Genomic DNA, 20872 nt, shown 5'->3' with positions numbered 1-20872 from the left:
AATGTTAAAAAGGAATGAATTCATTCTATTTCTACATTTGAAATATTTTATTTGTTGACTGGCAGGTCAGTGACTATTAACTGACATCAGAGAACTGGGAACATGCAATATGAACATGATATAATTGACTGAGAGTTGCTTTTGTCTCCAAATTCCAAACTCCAAATTCATTAGCATGGACCGCAAATAAATTTACATGACATGTACATGGCACACACAGTGCAATTTTAACATGTAATCCATGAAAAAGTAACTTTTAAAAAGTAATATAATCTAATTACAACTACTACATTTTTAAAATATGATTACGTAGTCCAAATTACATGTAATCAGTTAGTACCCAGCACTGATGATAATGTTCAGCGTTTTAAATTCATAATAGCGTGGTTCCACAACATAAAAAAAAGAGTTATAATTACAACTATGAATTTATCTGTTATTAAATGAATTAAATTAGGTTGTCTGAGTCTAGCATTAAACACCATTATCTCAGTATCGAAAGGCCAGACCCAATTAACCTGTCTCACAGACGCGTTGTTTCATTCCCTGTGCTTTGCTGCCTGCGAGGCACATAATTCATGTCCTTCTTATATTTAACATGATCCGTAAAAAGCAGCGAGACTCACAGCTCCATGAGAGAACTCCCTGTAGAGCAGGAGGAGGAATTCTCACATATATCTGCCTTATTTATTCACACTATCCAACCGTTTTCTTTCTTAGCTACACCTCCTTCCACTTAAGCAGCTTGTCAATTAAGACACCCTGCAGGAGTGAAATGAAGTGGCAGCGTAGTGATGAATCGTCTAACTACAAAAGGCAGGCAGTGTATGCCAAGACAGTCTAAATATTTAGAATGTGATCCCTCTTAAACTGTGCCACTTTCAGCAGACTGATGAAACTCTACCCAGTGTACTGGACCTCTACGGAGCACTTCAGGACAGCAGGATCAGAACAATGAAAGGCGGGGTGGTGAGAGAAGAAGAGCTATTCTGGAGCACAAAGAGATCAACTCTCTTGCTGTGCTGCTATGTGCCACCTGCCTGGACAAGGAGAACACAATGCCAACTCCATGTGGTACCTAGTAAGTGTTGGCACTGTGACAATTCTCAACATATTTTCAGCGAAATCTAAGGTCACCTTTGGAGAGTTGAGGGCATGCTTTTTAAAATTACATCACATATGGTATAATGTACCATATACAGTTCACTTGATTAAAACATCTTGCTATACTACTGTAAATGGCACATTAACAACGCCAACAATAAACATTATTAGCAAGACATTTACTTGCAATATTTGACAAACTAAAGTTAATAGGTTGTTAAGACACATACAAGCATTATTAGTTAAGATATAGCCTAATATTTCTTCTTACCTGACCAGAAATGAATAGAACAAACACTAATGTTGTCAAGATTCTTGCTCTGGAAATTCTGGTTTAGTTTGGCCAACCACAAATGCCTTTTGTTCCTCAGTTTTTGCACTCTTCTGCTTGATTTGTTTGAACTTTTGGCAGTCTATATAGTACTTCAAAGGTTTATCCTTGTCCGACTGATTATTACAGCCCAAAACATGCCAATAATTAATCATTTTCAGCAGCAACAATCAGCAAAATATACAAGTTTCGTTCCGTTCAGACGCGTCGTGAAAACACTCTAGCTTACTGTACCCTGTTTTTAACAGAAGTACGTTAGTGCAGTTGTAGAGCCCTGTCCACCCCCACTGACTTTTATATATGATACATTTGATATCATACACATATTTGAAATGAAGAAAACAAAAAGCAACTTTATTCAACAATTTCTTTTCTTCCATGTGTTCACAAGAGTATCACAACATATGCATGTTTTCTTTGTGCACAAAAAGTATTTTTGTAGCTTAATACAATTACAGTTGAACCACTAGTGCCACCTGGTCTAGTTTAAAGGAAAAGTCCACTTCCAAAACAAAGATTAACATACAGGGGTTGGACAATGAAACTGAAACACTGGCCCATATAGTGTTGGAGGTTTCATGGCTATATTTATGCAGCCTGGTGGCCAGTCTTTACTGATCGCACATTCCACCAATAAGAGCAGAGTGTGAAGGTTGACTTTGTGCACCCAATAGCTCAAACATTGTACCCTGAAGGTGGTGCCGTGGTGACAAGAGTGATTTGATGAACATGAAAGTAAAGTTAAACATCTCCCATGGCCTGGACAGTCACCAGATCTGAATATTATTGAGCCACTTTGGGGTGTTTTGGAGGAGCGAGTCAGGAAATGTTTTCATACACCAACATCACATAGCGACCTGGCCACTGTTCTGCGAAAGGAATGGCTCAAAATCCTTCTGGCTACTGTGCAGGACTTGTATTTGTCATTCCCAAGATGAAATAATGCTGTATTGGCTGCAAAAGGAGGCCAAACGGCATACTAATTGTGGTCTAAACCCAGGTGTTTCAGTTTCACTGTCCAACCCCTGTATGTGACCCTGGACCACAAAACCAGTCTTATGTTGTACGGGTATATTTGTAGCAAATCTCGGCCAAATATTGTCCTATCCTAACAAACCATACATCAATGGAAAGCCTATTTATCCAGCTTTCGGGTGATGTATAAATCTCAATTTCGAGAAATTTACATTTATGACTGGTTTTGTGGTCCAGGGTCACATATGATGTACTCACCTCCTTGTCATCCAAGATGTTCATGTCTTTCTTTCGTCATTCGTAAAGAAATTAGGTTTTTTGAGGAAAACATTTCTGCATTTTTCTCCATATAATGGACTGATATGGTGCCCCGATTTTGAACTTCCAAAAGACAGTTTAAATGCCGCTTCAAACGATCCCAAATACGGTTGAAAATGATCCCAGCCGAGGAAGAAGGGTCTTATCTAGTGAAACGATCAGTTATTTTCATTTTTAAAAAATACAATTTAAATACTTTGTAATCTCAAATGCTCGTCTTGACTTTCTCTCCTCCACGAACTCTGTGTACTCCGACTCAAGACAGTTAGGGAATGTCGAAAAACCCCAATCATATTTTCTCCCTCAACTTCAAAAATAATTTCAAAATCATCCTACATTGCTGCAGAAGTACCGACACAGTATTTGCAAAGTAAACATGCAAAGAAGATCAAACACCCTTAACAAAAAAGGTAAAACAGCGATATAGGACTTTTTTGAAGTTGAGGGAGAACAAGAGATGGGAGTTTTAAGATATACCCTAACTGTAATGAACAAGAACAAAAACAGTCCAGGCAGAGTAAGACAAGATGAGCGTTTGGCATTAAAAAGTATATAAAATGTATTATTTTTATTTAAATAACCGATCGTTACACTAGATAAGACCCTTCTTCCTCGGCTGGGATCGTTTACAACGGCATTTGGGATCGTTTGAAGTCACATTTAAACTGAATTTTGGAAGTTCAAAAAAATCGGTGCACCATTTCAGTCCATTATATGGAGAAAAATGCTTTAGCGCTTCCCTCAGAAAACATAATTTCTTTACGACTGAAGAAAAAAAGACATAAAAATCTTGGATGTCAAGGGGGTGAGTAAGACAAAATTTTCATTTTTGGGTGAACTAACCATTTAAGTTTTCTCAGTGATGGAGAAAAAGATTAGAGTTTCATAGATTAATACAATATTTTGTTATTCAGAATAACGTACACTAATCACATATAACAATACCAGAAAGGGTATATTAAGTAAATAGTGTGCATTTTGCTTTCACGTTTATGTTGATTTTTAAATAACTAGTGACTCATAAAAGAGATGGAGACATTCAAATTCAGTCCATTAGTAGTTTCACGGTGCTTTTAATAAATATATATTTGCACATTCTGAATTTAAGCAGTGATATTAGCCATTGCTCAGTTTACAGGTTGAAGTTGTGCCTAATGCAGAATGATGCTATAGCAGTAAGAGAAGCATCATCATTTTGGTCTTGCATGCTTAAATGCCCACCTTTGAAGCACCATTATAATCCTCAGTATCAGGCATCATCAACTGACTACATAAAAAGCAGTCCAGCAATTTCTCTTACTGCATTTTGTTCAAATATATTTCATACTTTTCAGCACAGTGTCATAACATTATAAATTTATTAGTAGAAACATAACACTGCAGACTTAATGATAAAACACACACAATTCATTAAAGTCATGTTTACGTTCTAAAGGTCCACTACAGCCAGGAAGGGATATAATGAAACCTTGTGATCTGCGTCTGTCAGCAGGACCCTCAAAATGAGCCCCATCCATGCCCGCACGCACACACTCAAACACACAACATTCACAGCAACGTCATTTCAACAGCAGGGCTCATTATATGAACGCACACATGGCTGAAGCTCGTTTCTCAAGTTCGAGAGCATCAGGAAACCACCGGCCCCTGCTCATCCTTGCTCAAGTATGACAAAGTAGACGAGAAGAAAGGATGGAAGATGGAGGTGGGGGATGCGTTCCTGTGTACCAGCTGGCAGAGTGAGTCCATGCTTTTGTTTATTTGAGAATCTTGTGGTAAGGGTAGAGATTGAGATTGGAAGTGAAGGCCTGGATGTCTGTGATGGTAGCGGCTGAGGCCAGTAAATTGGAAGCAGGAAGGAACGTGAGTTTGGAAACCTCCCCATACAATGACATCTTGCTGCCTTCCTCCTCTTCCTCTCCAGCAGCTGGCTGTTCTTCACTAGGAGGGTCGTTTTCTTCGACTCCATAACCAACGACCTGAAAAGAAACCATTCATCATTCAGACTCACTTCTACAACAGTATATTCACTAAACAAAATATGAACAAACAGATGTGCATTATGAAAAGGAAAATAGTTCTGTAAAAATTGTGAAATTTTGGTCAAATCCACAAAATTGGTTACAAAGTAGTTAAAAAAAAAAACCCTGGTAAAATCCACAAAGGAAGGCATAAAAAATAAATGAAAATAATACTAATAATAGTATTAGTTCAAAGTTACTTAATAGACTAATATCAGTTAAATAATCACTTAAATAGTAATAATTAATTTGAATATGACAAAAGCATCCTAAGTGTGTACATTAATACTGTACTTGCTACACTGTTTATTTAACCAAAAAAAAAAAAGAAAGAAAGAAAAAAAAAATAATAATAATTTTTCTTTCTTTTTTTTCTTGGTTAAGTAAACATTACTTATACTATCGGAATATATATATATATATATATATATATATATATATATTTTTTTTTTAGCAATGTAATCAATATTCTATTTATTAAAGCCAAGTATGAATCGCACCAAGTTAGTGTTTTTAAGCATTTTACATTTATTCCAAAATAATAACTCAAGGCTGTAAAAATTTTAACAATTTATTTTATTTGTGAACTTATGTTCAGCTATTCTTTTAAATAGTTAACTTTTAAATATTTTTTAATTTTTTGGATCATCAGTCATCAAAACTCTGTAAATATTGGTCACAGACATAGAGATTTACTTTATATTTCACCAAGCTGATTACTTACTAAAAACTCCCACAGATCACACCATTTTAAGTCTTATTTTGATGTAACAAAGTGATCTATACACATATACATACACACACACATACACACATATATATATATATATATATGATATGGTGGCCTGATGTTTACCTACTTTTTAAATTAGCCTTCCCATTAACGCCATTGACTGATTCAGACTGATTCAGCCAATCACAGACAATCATAACCAGTCATATGCAGTCAGATTAGAGGCATTGCCTCTTCTCACATAACTTTCCCCCATTCATTCTTAATCACCCCCCACCAAACTCACTGCACACTTTAGGGGATCTGTTAAAACTCAATGGACTTAGTGGAGGAGAGAGACGTGGAGAAACCACCTCCCATGCCTCCTCGGAGGAACCACCCCTAATATATACAAGTGAGGAGTGAAGGACTGAGTGATGTGCCGGTAAACGTACGTGTACACTGAGCTTCCTGTTGCCTTCACCCCTGTGTTCCATGAACCAGTTCACGAGTTCAGCCTTGGTCATGAGCTTCAGTGCATCAATCTGTTATACAAGCAGAAAAAAAAATGACACTGTCCAAGTATATTCCCACAATTCATCATTAACACATTGCTGAACTGTCAGGCTTTGTTCGTGTGCAACAGGGCTTCTCACCTCCCGGCTAAGTCTGTCGAAGACGTATTGCTGCGTGACCACCTCTGTCCAGTTCCTATCCACCTCTTCACCGAGATGGGTGTCTTCGCAACCCTTCAGCTTGACGAGAGCAGTCACCTGTGTCTTAAAAGCCTCATCACTCAAGCTGTTCATCTTTTCTCCAAAGCTTACCAGGAACTCCTCAATCTTTGTCTCTACCAGCTCAGTGCTGGAATGCAGAAAATTTAGTGCAGAAAGGAGAAGAGAAAAGGAGTTTAACACCACTCTGAAATATTTCAGAATGCAAATTAAAGATTTACATAATTTACTATGTGCAGAAGCTATTATTGCAGCACACTGAACTCAATAGAAAACACTTAAAATGCATTACTGTATTAACATTTCCAGGTTCCCACACTTCAACTTCAACTTTTCCAGTTGTCTGAAGATTTTTTAACAACCATTTAATAGAAACCTTATATTTTTTCTAGCTATTTTTTTTTTTTTTTTAAAACTCAACTACAGTTGAGGTCAAAAGTTTGCATCCCCTTTCAGAATCATTAAAAATGTTAATTATTTTACAAAAATAAGGGAGATCATACAAAATGCATGTTATTGATATAAGATATTTCAAAGAAAGACGTTTATTTATAGTCCACAAGAGAAAATAATAGTTGAATTTATAAAAATAACCTTGTTCAAAAGTTTACATACACTTGATTCTTAATACTGTGTTGTTACCTGAATAATCCACAGCTGTTTTTTTTTTTGTTTTTTTTTTTTGTTTAGTGATAGTTGATCATGTTTGTCCTGAACAGTTAAACTGCCTGCTGTTCTTCAGAAAAACCCTTCAGGTTCCACAAATGATTTTGAAATCCATCTTTTCACACAAGGACAACTGAGGGACTTACATGCAACTATTAGAGAAGGTTCAAACGCTCACTGATGCTTCAGAAGCAGAAACTATGCATTAAGAGCTGGGGGGGTGAAAACTTTTGAACAAAATGGAGATCTGTACATTTTTCTTATTTTGCCTAAATATCCTATTTTTTGATATAGTACTGGCCCTCAGAGGCTACAGAAGTTTCCACTACATGTTTCCCAGAAGACAAAATAAGTTCAATTTACCCTGATCTTCAAATTCAAAAAGTTTTCACCCCCAGCTCTTAATGATCGTGTTTCCTTCTGAAGCGGTACTAAATAAAAAAATAACATGCATTTTGTATGATCCCTCTTATTTTGCTAAAATAATTAACATTTTGCAGATTCTGCAAGGTGTATGTACATCATAGTTTTGAAGTTCCCTGATATTTATAACTGTGGTAACCCTGATATTTATATTAACACAACATTTCACAAGATAGGCTTTTATGAAGCAATAAAATGTTATGCATGATGTAAGTACGTGAATTGTTTTGTTAACATTCAGTGTAGGCTGTATTTCACTTCAGAAATAATAAAGAGAGCCAATCAGTGTAGAGTAACACTGCAATTTAGTCGAAATGGAGGTGCAGATAAAGGTTAATTATGATTTTGAAGTCAAGAGGCAGCAGCTGCAGCACATAAATCAGATAATTCTGATGCAGGAGTGAACTGCAACCAAAAAGCACACTGAGAGCTCACTTGAACTTGGTGGCCTGAGTCTCTACTGTGACTGAGAATCCAAGGACACCTGATGTGTTTCTACAGGTTGGGTAGACATGATATCTGTGAAAACAGATGGAGTACAACTAATTAAATCCAGCAGCTGGAGCAAGATAATGTCTTAAATGTCGTCTCTGATACTCACCCCAGCGTCTCTTTGGTTCGGAGGAAGTCGAAGCATGGCTCCTCCATGTGCATCTACAATACAGCAGCCACAATGATAAAACATAAATTGATAAAAACAGCCACCCATGTAGGAACAAGCTTTAGTGGAAATTAAATTTAGTTTTGCTTAGTTTTCTTTAGTTTAATATGCAAACAAAACTCAGGGATAACAAACAATGAAAAAACAAAATCCATTATTAACATCTGTTTCAACCGATATCTTGTAGTTCCAAAAGCTGTTATCTGCAAAAATAAATAAATCGTTGGACCTTTAGAACAGCACATTACACTTTACAATGAGAGCCAGCTCAACCTCTCAGAGTGTTTTAAAGTAACTGCTGAGAAAGACAGAGAACTGGACAGCATCCAAAGTCCGTCTTCAGTATAAAGTAAAGTGGATGAGTTGAGCTTATGGCCATGCAGATGTGTGTGCTCAGCGCCCTAGAGAGCAATAACTGAGAACTTCTTTTGAATCTGGCAGGAGGGACTGACTTTATTGCTTAAAAAACCCTGGGGCAGCTGTTCTTATACTTTATATACATACATAAAGTTACAGTAACGTTTACTGTAAGCGATACCCTTCATTATGTAGTCAGCCACCAAAACTGAGTAATACTCACCACTAGCAGCTCCATAAGAGTGTGCTCACGCAGGTTCTTAGGACCGGACTAACAAAAGACAAAGGCAGATATTACAGACAAATCACTGCTATTTTAAAAATATGACATGACTAAACATGTCTATATGTCATGTGTATTTTGCTGGTTTTACCTGGTAATACACAGTGACCTCAGAGTTAGCGTCTCCTTTGTTGAGAGACTTCACTTTGCAAAGATGATGTTTCTGAGGAAGCTCTACCACTCTGAAGAGAACAGGGACCTCTACTGACAGCTTCTTGAATTGCAATTTGCTGAAAGCAGGAAAAATATGCAATATATAACTTTTTAATTCAATTTTAAGTGGTAATGCTATACAAAATAAACTGGTGAAAAAAGTGCTTACTCTGTAACATACTGCAAAAATCCCATGGATTCCTACAGGTGATGAGAAATAAAAAAAAAAATGACAATTGTAATTTCAAATCAGATCAACTATAGTTCTGATATGTAGTTCTTTTCGCTTATACAAGCATTACAAAATGTTATAATATTCTGTGTGCACACTGCTGTTCAAGAGTTTGGGATCAGTAAGATTTTGTTTTTTTGTTTGTTTTTTAATGTTTATGCTCACTGACGCTGCATCTGTTTGATCAAAAATACAAAAAAAAAGTAATTTTGTGAAATATTATTGCAATTTAAAATAACAATTCACTGCTGTGACATACTTTAAAATATAATTTATTCCTGTGAAGCAAACCTGAATTTTCAGCATCATTACTCCAGTCTTCAGAAAGCATTCTTAATATGCTGGTTTATAATCAATGTTGGAAACAGTTGTGCTGTCTATTATTTTTGGGACCTGTGATACTTTTTTCAGAATTTTTTGATGAATGATAAGTTAAAAAAGAAGAGTGTTTGTTTAAAATATAAATGTTGTGTTACAATATGCACAGTTATGCAAAAGTTTGGGGTTAGTAAATTTGTTCTTTCTTTCTTTTTTCTTTTTTTTTTTAAAGAAATTAAACTTTTATTCAGCAAGGATGTGTCAAATGGATAAAAAGTGATAGTAAAGTGTTATATTGTTAGAAAGGATTTCTAGTTCGAATAAATGCTGTTCTTTATAACTTTTTATTAATCAAAGAAAAAAAAGATCACAGTTTTCAAAAAAAATTAAGCAGCACAACAGTTTCAACACTGATAATTAACCAGCATATTAGAATGATTTGGGTCAGTACATTTTTTTTTCTTTCCTTCTTTATTTTTTTTTTGAAAGAAATTAATACTTTTAATTAATCAGCATATTAGAAGAATGCTTTCTGAAGGATCATGTGACACTGAAGACTGGAGTAATGGCTGATGAAAATTCAGCACTACATTAAAGAAATAAATTATATTTTCAAGTGTATTAAAACAGGAAACTAATATTAGAAATTGCAATAATATTTCCAAATATTACTGTTTTTTTCTGTATTTTTGTTTAAATAAAAACAGTCTTGATGAGCATAGTAGACTGCATTAAAAAAACAAAAAATCTTACTGATCCCAATCTTTTGAACAGCAGTGTTCACCAATAGAAGGTAAGCTCTATCAGCAGCAATTGTGGGACATTGAAAAACATACACATGCAACATTTACGTGAGAAAACTCACAGTGCTAGCGAAGTTTCCTTGCACTAGTCCTTCAGCATACAGCTCTGACTTGAAGCTGCTCACAAACTCCATAAGTTCATCCACACTGAGCCCATCCAGCACAGCCTGGTACTTCTGAATGGTCGACCAGCGAGAGTGCTCTAGAATCAGAAGCCTCACATCTCTGAGGAGACACATATGGACAGACATAGAGTGATGAGTGGAAGATCACTGAAAAGATATATATAGCAAGAGCAATGTAGACACTGGCATATGGGACTGCGTGGGTTGTGGAGGGACCTATCATGGTGTTCCAAGCCAATTATATTATGCTTCATTTTGCCCATTCAGGGGCAGTTTTGACACTACATCACTGTAGAAGCTGCATCAATATGCCTTAAGCTACCATTCAAAAGTTTGAGGTTAGTACATTTTTTAAATTCATACTGTTATTCAGGATAAAGGACAAAAAGTTAAAATATTCATGATTTCCACAAAAATATTAAGCAGCAGCTGTTTCTGCACCAAAAATCAGCATATTAAAATGATTTCTGAAGAATCATGTAACATTGAAGACTGCAGTAATGGCTGCTGAAAATAAACTACATGAAAATAAGAAACAGTTCTTTTAAATTGTACCAAAATATACTGTTTTTTCCCCCTGTATTTTTAGAAATGCAGCCTTGGTGAGCAAAGACTTCTTAAAAAAAAAAAACAAACAAAAAAAACAAACATTTTTTTTAAAAAAAATCATACCGATCCCCAAACTTATGAACGGTAATGTTTTTACTTGTATTTACACAGATATTTTAAGGTGGCATAAGTGGATTTACACAAAATCACAATTGCAAGAAACAAATCTCTTACATGCTTCAATGTTGCAAACCATAAATTTGTAGTGTAAAATGCTTGAAAGATTTCAATTTTCTAAATTAAAGAAAAATCAAAAATTAAAGGGATAGTTCACTAAAAAAAAAAAGAAAATTCTGTCATTAATTACTCACTGTTCTGTTTCAGTCTCTGCCACCATTAACAATAATGCCATGGCACATGCGTGTGATGGTATTATGGAAATGTGTTATGATTGGTTAACTATCCCAGTGCGTTGCGATTGGCGAACAGCTTAGATGGTGTTTCAGTACTGCCACGCCCCTTGTCAAAGCAGTTAGCAAGCTAGATTAATAGTGAATCTTACGTTTTAAATACGGATATGCAAAAACGCAATTATTCGGTACAGGAGACCCCCGGGAGCCGTGTGAGGCAATTTTTTGTTATGGATGGATTCACATTATTAGACTTTATTAGACTCTGATTGCATTTGTCTGAAAGAAGGAAGTCACATACACCTAGGATGCATGGAGGGTGAGTAAATAATATACTACGGTAGTTTTGAGTCCCATCCTCAGCCTGCGAGATCGCCAATACATGATATTATCATGCTAATTTATTTCATTATTTTACATACTTAGTTTCATTGCCCGAAACCAGCTCCAGCATAAGGCTAAAAGCAGCCTAACATTATCAAAGAACATCATCAATGATCAGCCTAGCCTATTCTAGTGCAAGTTTATTGCATTTTAAAAAACACTCACGTTATAAGTGAAGCTATGTACACTGTATGATGAATAAATCTTTTACCACACACTGCACACAGCGCGTTACGGCTCCGACACGGCAACCAGAGTAGATCGCGGCTTCAGTATGTGTTTCGACCCCCTGTACTGCACATGTCTACGGCGCATTATTGTGCTGAAACGGCCACTCTAGTCAATGCTCGTGTTTTTATACCCGCTCGTTGAAGCGGCTCTTAGCGCGGAATCGCTAAAGTTTGGCTAATCCCCCCACCTTGTCCCTACACCACCCCAGTTGGAACTATCCCTTTAACAAAAAAAATTGATAAGAGTGCTACTGTACGATGTCTCTACTTGTGGGTGGGGCTACAAGCATATATAAAGTGTAAGTGGAGTAAAGGCAAACATGAAGTTTACACACTTTCCAAGCTTCTCAGGCTTGATGAGGATGTTAAAGTAGGTTTTTTTCAGCTGCTCTGCAAACATGCTGAACACGTCAGGAGCAGCGGAGAAATCGGCGAGATAATCCACAATCAGGTTGAACAGTAACTGCAACACATATCAGCAATTAAAAAAAACGAATTCAAAAAAAAATGACACCAATTTCTGTATATAAACAAATCTGTGCTGGTTATTTACCGGTAGTTTGTGGTTGAAGCCCTTAACCTTGATGACAAGGCCATGCTCCCCTGCAACCAATTTATATTCTAGCTGGGCCACATCAGCTTCGTAGGCCGGCTCAGCCAAGTTATGCACCAGGATATTCACAAACAGGTCAAAAAGCACCAGGCTAAGTGGAAGTGAGAAGAGAGAACAAAAAGAGAAGGTCAGATGGAAAAGTAAACGGATGAACAAGAACAGAACCTAGAGATAGTGATTCCTAAGACCTGAGCAGACACACTAATGGCTAGATGGGGTTTCCATGGCTACAGCATTTACAAGATCTGCTCGGATGACTGTATGTTTTCACATGATCGTCAGCTTACTTTTTGGGAGACTTCTGAACCACAGGTGATATGAGGTGGAACCGCACGTACGCTGTTGGAAGAGAGAGAAAACGTAAGTGTGAGCTGGGTAATTGAGCACAGAGGTGCAGCTAGAGACTTTTCGTACATTCCACTCAATCCATTTTGCTATTGGACATTGGAGACATGATATATTGAATGTAGAGACAAATACAATGATACCTTTGGGGATCTTGAACTTCTTGTCCTTCTTATACCACAAACACCCTCTGTCATTGTTCATTATTCTGACAGGGTACTCTGTGTCCGGACAGTCAGAGGTTTTGAGGGCAAAATCAGTGGCTGGAGGTGAAAAGAGACACAAGAAACAGTCATGAAACAGGCTACAGATACAGTGCAACATTAAAAGACATCAACGGAAGATACCCACCGATAAACTTATTTTCAGCAGGTAGGTGAAGGCCAGGGTTTAAATCAAAATCTCCTGCCCAGAGCTCTCTCCAGTGCTGCTGTACGTCTGTAAGGGAAAAAAAAAATCTTGGTTTAAACAAGTCTCCAGAGCTGCACAATATAGAAGAAAAATGCTTTATTTCTTGTATAATGGGATAAATCTAAGATTAATTAAGAATACATTTTAAGTAGATTTGAATCCAGCAAATAATAATTTCCAGTAAGCATGTGAGTCTTCAAAATTCTCAACAATTCTCAAGTGTACCCGAATAAGAAATAACAATTCTTTTATTTAAAGTGATTGTTCACAAATGTGAAAATTAAGCACAACAAGCTATTTCTACCTGTTCCTTACAGGAATAGTTCACCCAAAAATGAAAATTTCCCCATGATTTACTCATTCTCAAGCCATCCTAGGTGTATATGATTTTTTTCTTTTAGAAGAATACAGTCCGAGCTATATTAATAAATGTTCTGCCTCTTCCAAGCTTTATAATGGCAGTGAATGGCTGTTAAGATTTTGAAATCCAATAAAGTGCATCAATCCATCATAAAAAGTACTCCACACTCCGAAGCGAATTTACATTGTGTAAGAAAAATATCCATATTTAAAACTTCATAAACTGCAATCTCTACCTTCCGCTAACTGTCATGCGCATACACCAGAGAGTGGCGTTCCAGCAGATGATGACACTGTGACGAATGCAAAAGCGCAGAGTAGAGGGCAAAACAAAACACTGGTCACTCTCTCGTGAACGCACATATGACAGTTAGTGAAAAACTAGAGATTGTGGTTTATAAAGTTTAAATATGGATATTTTTCTTACACAAACGCATCAATTCAGTTCAGAAGGCCTTTATTAAGCACCCGGAGCCATGTGGAGCACTTTTTTTGATGGATGGATGCACTTTATTGGACTTTAAAATCTCAACAGCCATTTACTGCCATTATAAAGCTTGGAAGAGCAAGGACATTTTTTAATATAACTCTGATTGTATTCGTCTGAAAGAAGAAAGTCATATACACCTAAAATGGCTTGAGGGTGAGTAAATCATGGGGAAATTTTCATTTTTGGGTGAACTATTCCTGTAAGGAACAGGTAGAAATAGCTTGTTGTGCTTGGACTTAAGATGTATTTCCCATTTGAGTAACCACCTACAATCTACTAGTACACTAATATTGGTTGTGATTTCCTGCAGTTGTTCAAAACCAAACTACTCCTACACAGTCAAGGTACTTCTTAATTTTGGCATCAGATATTCTTCTACAGCTGCAGTGGCTACGGTGACTCATTTTGATAAGCTAAAGCACATTCTCCACTTCAAACTGGTAATTACTGCTGGTTTTGAGTGCATGAGTTTCTTAAATATCTAATTTTGTGACCGAGCTTACTGCAACACGTAAATCTGCAATGTTTACAATTCAGCACTGGATTCTGACATTCACTTCCAAAATAATCTAATACAAACACAGTTTCTAAGACACCAAACTTTAACTTCTGATCCTGCATATTGTATTTTATTTACTTCTGAAAATATGGAGTTAAAATTAAAAATATGTACAAACCCTCAATACTGTACTGGGTCCCAAACCACTTTTCCCTGAGTGGGCACTGGCCTTCATGCTCAGGGGACAAAAGGAGCAAGTTGGCCTTCTCTGGTGTTAGGAGGTTCAGTGCAGCAGAGATGACCTAAGAGAAAAAACATGTAACAAATACTACCCATATTTTTCAAATCCTGTGCTAAATCAATATCAACGCTGCATGTGCTGCAAGTACCTCCGGTTTGAACTCAAACATTAGCTGGTCTCCAGTTAAGAAGTCCTCTTTTGGGAACAGCTGCATGTTTTCACAGATGTCCTCCACATATTCAATAGGATCAGTCTATAAAAGCAACACTGTAAGAACAGAGTCTACAAACAAATACACATATCCATCTTTCAACTGAAAATACAACACTCCATTGTTGGTGAGAAACAGCTAAGCGCTCATAGGCCGACAGTAGTGCAAAATACTAAACCTTACCTGCTCCTGATAGTGGAATTCATTGGCCTCAATCTTTTGAATTTCTTCATATATTCTGCCAAAGAGAAGCAAAGTTTTTGTGATATCTTTTAAACTACAAAATTAGCTGCAAAGATCCTAACACCACATAAAGGGCCTACCTCTGTTGGGGCCCAAGAGTCTGAAGCATTTTCAAGTACTGGAAGACCAGATGAGCAACCTAAAGAAGAAAACCATTCAAATTACCATGGATGCATTGGTTTTAAGTGGGACTAAACTTTGCAGCAATCATGTCTGTTATAATTTAGGATGGAAAAGGGCTGTGTTTGCGCCTCAGAGGCTTTGTAATCCAATTTTACACACATCTAGCAAAGCTGTTCATTTCTCAGCTTCCCCCCATATTTCTATAATGACATTAAGTGTGAAAACAATATATCTTAAGGATGCTTGTAACTGTAGTGCATAATTTTGACTTGCACTAGCAGTGTAGGATCACAGAAATGTAAAACAATGCAACGTCTAGTCTGGTGACCCTCACAGACCTCATAGAAGTTCTGGAAGCCCTCATCAGTCAGAGTGATGGAGATACTAAAAATCGAATAGGTGGTGTTCTGATCAAAACCAGTTTCACTGTTTCCACCAAACAAAGCCAGAGCCCAGCACCTAGACACAGAGAAAGAGATTCAATTTTATAGTAGATCCACCTTGGCGTTTACCAAAAATCACAACATGAGAGAAAAGGACTTACTTCCTCCGAAGCATGGACAGGATACTTCCAGTTCCCTCGTGGCCAATCAGCCAAGCGATGTAATGCAGAGGCTTTACCCTGAGAGCAACATGAATAGCTTTTTTTCTCTCTTTTAAAGACTTTTTTTTTCAAATATCTCACATTATTTGAAAAATAATATTGGCATTCCAATACAGACCAGCAAAATCAATATGTAAAGTCACAGTGAAATGGCAATTTTTGATGTATTTACTACTGAAAAAGGAAGCTGAAGTGGGAAGTTAAAGAAAGGAAGTTAATTTAAAAAAAGGGCCACACAGAGTGCCATCATGACTGGTTTACCTATAGTGCTTCTCTTGAGGGGGTAGAGCCCATGTGATGGTGAGGGCATGTACTTTTCTAACAGGCACCACTGCAACAAACAAACAAAATATTAATAGTAAGTTCTAGAGTTTTGTTAAACCTCATTTGAACATTAAAATCTACGACATACCTCTGTAAAGTTTGTTGAACGCAGGTGTTTCAAAGGGGCTCAACTGGTCTGAAAAATCAGGTTTCGGCTGGCCACTGAAATGCATTGAGAAACTCTTTAAACATTTGTATTATCACATTTGCCATTCAAACGGGGCTTTGGTTGAGCTTACTTGTTGGGTACTTGACTGAAGATTTCTCTAACCCATTCCTCAAGGGTGTCAAGACTCTCTATGAAGGTAAGAGTAGAAGAGATTTTAGGACCATTTTCTAAGAAATTCCATATCTAAATTGACTCCTGCGTAGAGTACCTACCTTTAGACTGCACAGCTAAGGTCATATAGTGGGCAGAGTAGTACCTCTTCCAAAACTCACGGAGCCGTTTGTAAACGTTGATATTCTTTTCCCTAGGCTCAGTTTTCAGGGTCTGTGCATTTCCTTAAATACAATCACAAGACCATCAAAAAAGCAAGCAACTTTAGAATAAACCCAGGAGCTACTCTAAAGCAGCTTTTGACATGTTTTACTTACCCCAGCAGAACTTGCTCATGGGATGGTTGGGCTTTGCTAGGCTGCCAAAGAGCATTTCCTTACGGTGAGAGTCTGAAGGCTTAGCAAGCTGATATTCTGTAGCAAACAAAAAAAACAATAGGCTGTTAAACCGCAAAGTTGAGCTATCAAGAATATTTTAATCTATAATATAAATGCTTTACTTACCACTGTCCACAGCCTCAACCTCTCGGTCAATGGCGTCTTCAATCATAAGAGGACAGATGAAAAACTGAGCCCATCTGAGATAAAGTCAATCACATTATTTTAAAGGTTATGGACAACTAAAGTTTAAAACATATAAATAAATGTATCTGCTTTTATTTTAACAGTTTTGGGTAGAACAACACTCAGTTGGATTATGTCAAATATTCTGACACAAAAAAAAGATGAAGAGGCCATCAGGATAAGAGGTGATGTGATAAGATCAAATCTTTGAGAGCTGCTTCACCTGTCGAGGGCTTCTTTGAAGCGCTTTCTCTGGACGTCAAATTGGAAAATGGTTCTCTCACAATCAGTGGAAGCATTATCACTGCCACCATGCTTTTTAAGAAATGCATCAAAGCCATTTTCAGAAGGGTACTTTTCGCTGCCCATGAACACCACTGGAACATAAGTAGTGAGATACGTTTGAGTGAAACATTATCGCTGAGAATAAAGCAATATTGAATACAGTTATGGCTAAATGACTGCAAGAGTGACTTACTGTGTTCCAGGAAGTGTGCAAGGCCAGGTAGGTCATTAGGGTCACTAAAACTCCCTACGCCAATACAAAGGGCCGCTGCAGACTAATTTCAAAAAACAAAATTAACAAACAAAAAATAAATTAATTAATTAATAAATAAATGCACTACCAGTCGAAAGGTTTGTGAACATCAAGATTTTTAATGTTTTTTCAAAGAAGTCTCTTCTGCTCACTACGTCTGCATTTATTTGATCCAAAATACAGCAAAAACAGTAATTTTGAAAAAATTTTACTACTAAAAAAAAACGGGTTTGTATTTATTTTAAAAAGTATTTATTATAAATTTAATATATTTTAAAATGTAATTTATTCCTGTGATCAAAGCTAAATTTTCAGCATCATTACTCCAGTTTTCAGTGTCACATGATTCAGAAATAATTCAAATATGCTGATTTGTTGTTCAAGAAACATTTTATTATTATTATTATTATTATTATTATTATTATTATTATTATTATAAATATTTAAAACAGTTGAGTACATTTTTTCAGGATTCTTTGATGAACAGAAAGATCCAAAGATCAGCATTTTTTTGAAATAAAAAGTGTTTGTAACATAATACACTATAAAAGCTATTATATAAATACAAAAGCTTTGAAGTGGATCAAAATATTTTATATAAATAAAAACAATATCTGTTCTTGGCTTAGGACAATTTTGATGAACTTTTCTGATCCACTTCAAATGTTGACTACTGTATATATATATATATATGTATTTTTTTTTTTTTTTGTAAAAAAAAAAAAATTATAGATATTAATACTTTTATTTAGCAAGGATGTTTTAATTTGATCAAAAGTGATGATAAAAACATTTATAATGTAACAAAAGATTTCTATTTCAGATAAATGCTGTTCTCCTGAACTTTCTGTTTTCAACATAAAAATAATACTATTAAATAATTAGAATATTATGTTAATCAAATTATTAGAATGATTTCTGAAGGATCATGTTACTGGAGTAATGATGCTAAAGATTCAGCTTTAAAAATCACAGGAACAAACAACATTTTTAAAATATATTAAAATAGAAAACAGTTCTTTTAAATGTAAAAGACATATTTCAAAAGGTTACTGATTTTGCTGTACTTTGGATCAAATAAATGTAGACTTGGTGAGCAGAAGAGACTTTAAAAAAAAAAAAAAACACTTACTTACTGAATCTTACTGTTCAAAAACTTTTGACTGGTAGTGTAAGTAAATAAATAAATATATGGTTCATAATTGATAATATAGTTTTAAATTATTTGTCCAAATAGATACAAAAACTACAAATTAAGATCAGTAATTCCAAATGCTGTGAATTTAGGCATCAAAGCATTTTAAATGTACAGTAATAAGAAATCGATATTCATTTTGAGATTTGCTAAATATTACATGTAACAGTGCCATTAAATTAAAAAAAAAAAAAAAAAAAAAAAAAAAAAAAAAAAAAAAATCCGCTATGAAATCCCCAATACTGACAAACATACAATAACACACAAATCTGTACTATCAGCTGATATATCATGTATCCTTCAAGTCACAATAAAAGGGAAGTAGTGACAGACCAGAATGAAACAGATTATTTATAAAAAAAAAAAAAAAAAAAAAAAAGGCTAAATGATTAAAGAAGTTGTTCCACAATTTAATTTGTAAATTCAAATTACAACGGTTTGGGAAAAAAATAAAATAAAAAACACAGATAAGTAGGATTTTTCTTTCATGTTTACTTTAATAGAGGTTTGACCAAAATAAAATGCAGCCAGTATCAAAGTTTGAATCCCTAGACAACACAAACCTGTTTTTCAGATCCCTTTTTCTTCTTCCTGTCATCGTCCTCATCAAGCTCTTCAAAGTCGCTATCTTGACTGTCCCCATCCTCTTCAGATTCCTCATCCGTTCCTTCCCCCGAGTCTCCCTCCTCTTCCTCTCCCTCTGCCTGCTCTTCTTCCTCCTCCTCTTCAGAATCTTCATCATCCTCATCTTCAGCTTTCCCATCTAAACCACTCAGATCAGAAATCAGGAGAGCCCTCAGTCCGTTACTCAGCTCAATATATCTGAAAATAAAAAGAGGAAAAAAAAAAATCTGTTAGCTGGTTTAGTCATCAGTGCATGCAGTGTTGTGTTACACACTCAAGAGAAGCAACCAGAGCTTGTGTTTTACTTGTGTGATCTCATATTTCTGTTAACTCCCTGTCCTTAAGTGCCAACATACAGTATCATTTATAATGTAAAATGATCTTTTAAAAGGCTTCACTTGTTACTTTAACCTTTTTAGAACCCAGTTTAAAATCTGTACATGTGGACTTTACCTGTATTGTTTGGGGTCACTTGGAGATTTAATAATTTGAGGGTCTCCTTGGTTGTCATCTCCACCACTGTCCCCTGGAGGTGCGTTGGGGTCTCTGAGTGCTTCTCCCCGGTCTGGACCAGCAGACTGAGCAGCACCGCAGGCTGCAGCACTTTTGAACTTGTTTGTCTGGGGCATCTTGAGCAATGATGCTACTTTAGCACTGGAGTTGAGGTGAACGGGGCGGTATATGACCCTGCTACAAAACAGGGGAAACGTGCGCGCAGCCTTGAATAGAGCAATACTGACTTTGTCAGTCTAAAACAAACGACACGCATATTAGAAACAGGGCGACAATAATAATATATACATTATGAAATCTATCTTAAATTATGGAATTAGTTTGATGTGGCTTTTGATGAAGGATTACTTGACATATTTTGACAATTTATATTTGTATTATCACCACTGTGCTACAATGAAGCTAATCCGCTACATAGTGACACAATTTAATACAAACCAAAAACGCCTGAATCGCTTGGTACAGTTAACAAACTAAATTAGCTCATTTGTCTCAAATATGATATGCTCATCTGCAATTAGTCTATCACATTATTTCACAAAGTTATCCAAGTTTCATCGCAGACTCATACCTGCTATCCTGATGATGGGTCAGACGAACTTTACAGCACTCGGCCTGTCACCGGTAGGTTGCGTCTATGCAACAACAAGAGTTGTGATTCGTCAAAGGCCATAGGCGTAGTAAAACGCGCCTCACTGATTGGCCAAAAACCCTGCTAAGGTGATGCTGATTTATCTGGCTCAGCAGTTTGTAAGTTTATGTTACGGTCTGTGGAGATTCTTACAGTAGTCAGTCCATCACCGATTATTAAATTAACGGCAAAATTTTGTAATGACATCACATTTATATTACTTGTCTGTGTTTTAGGAAATGCCTGAGACTGTAATACAGCCGTCTGTATTATAA

General features: G+C 36.1%; 1 protein-coding gene across 2 annotated transcripts; it reads right to left on the bottom strand.

Annotated features, from left to right (window-relative positions):
* Positions 1–3782: 3782 nt before the first annotated feature.
* Positions 3783–20600, bottom strand: nrd1a (nardilysin a (N-arginine dibasic convertase)). Of its 2 annotated transcripts, none has more exons than XM_051138722.1 (31): positions 20538–20600; positions 19907–20202; positions 19393–19651; positions 17575–17656; positions 17320–17473; positions 17037–17110; positions 16851–16946; positions 16635–16757; positions 16493–16550; positions 16342–16415; positions 16191–16260; positions 15870–15947; positions 15664–15784; positions 15283–15341; positions 15143–15197; positions 14897–15001; positions 14686–14809; positions 13099–13185; positions 12891–13010; positions 12690–12741; positions 12343–12493; positions 12125–12252; positions 10154–10316; positions 8908–8939; positions 8677–8815; positions 8526–8573; positions 7886–7938; positions 7720–7803; positions 6118–6325; positions 5917–6006; positions 3783–4707 (listed from the first exon to the last, which is right to left on the bottom strand). In XM_051138722.1, the coding sequence occupies exons 2-31, from the start codon at positions 20080–20082 to the stop codon at positions 4486–4488; spliced, it is 3285 nt and encodes a 1094-aa protein (XP_050994679.1). In that variant the 5' UTR covers positions 20083–20202; positions 20538–20600; the 3' UTR covers positions 3783–4485. The 2 variants fall into 2 exon arrangements, with proteins under 2 accessions (XP_050994679.1, XP_050994670.1); XM_051138713.1 differs by having other exon boundaries at positions 19907–20143; positions 20538–20594.
* Positions 20601–20872: the final 272 nt, after the last annotated feature.

Source organism: Labeo rohita, chromosome 2, assembly GCF_022985175.1.
Source record: "Labeo rohita strain BAU-BD-2019 chromosome 2, IGBB_LRoh.1.0, whole genome shotgun sequence".
Lineage (NCBI taxonomy): Eukaryota > Metazoa > Chordata > Actinopteri > Cypriniformes > Cyprinidae > Labeo > Labeo rohita.
The sequence above is the reverse complement of the archived record's forward strand: the minus strand, read 5'-3'. Positions and strand labels throughout refer to the sequence as shown.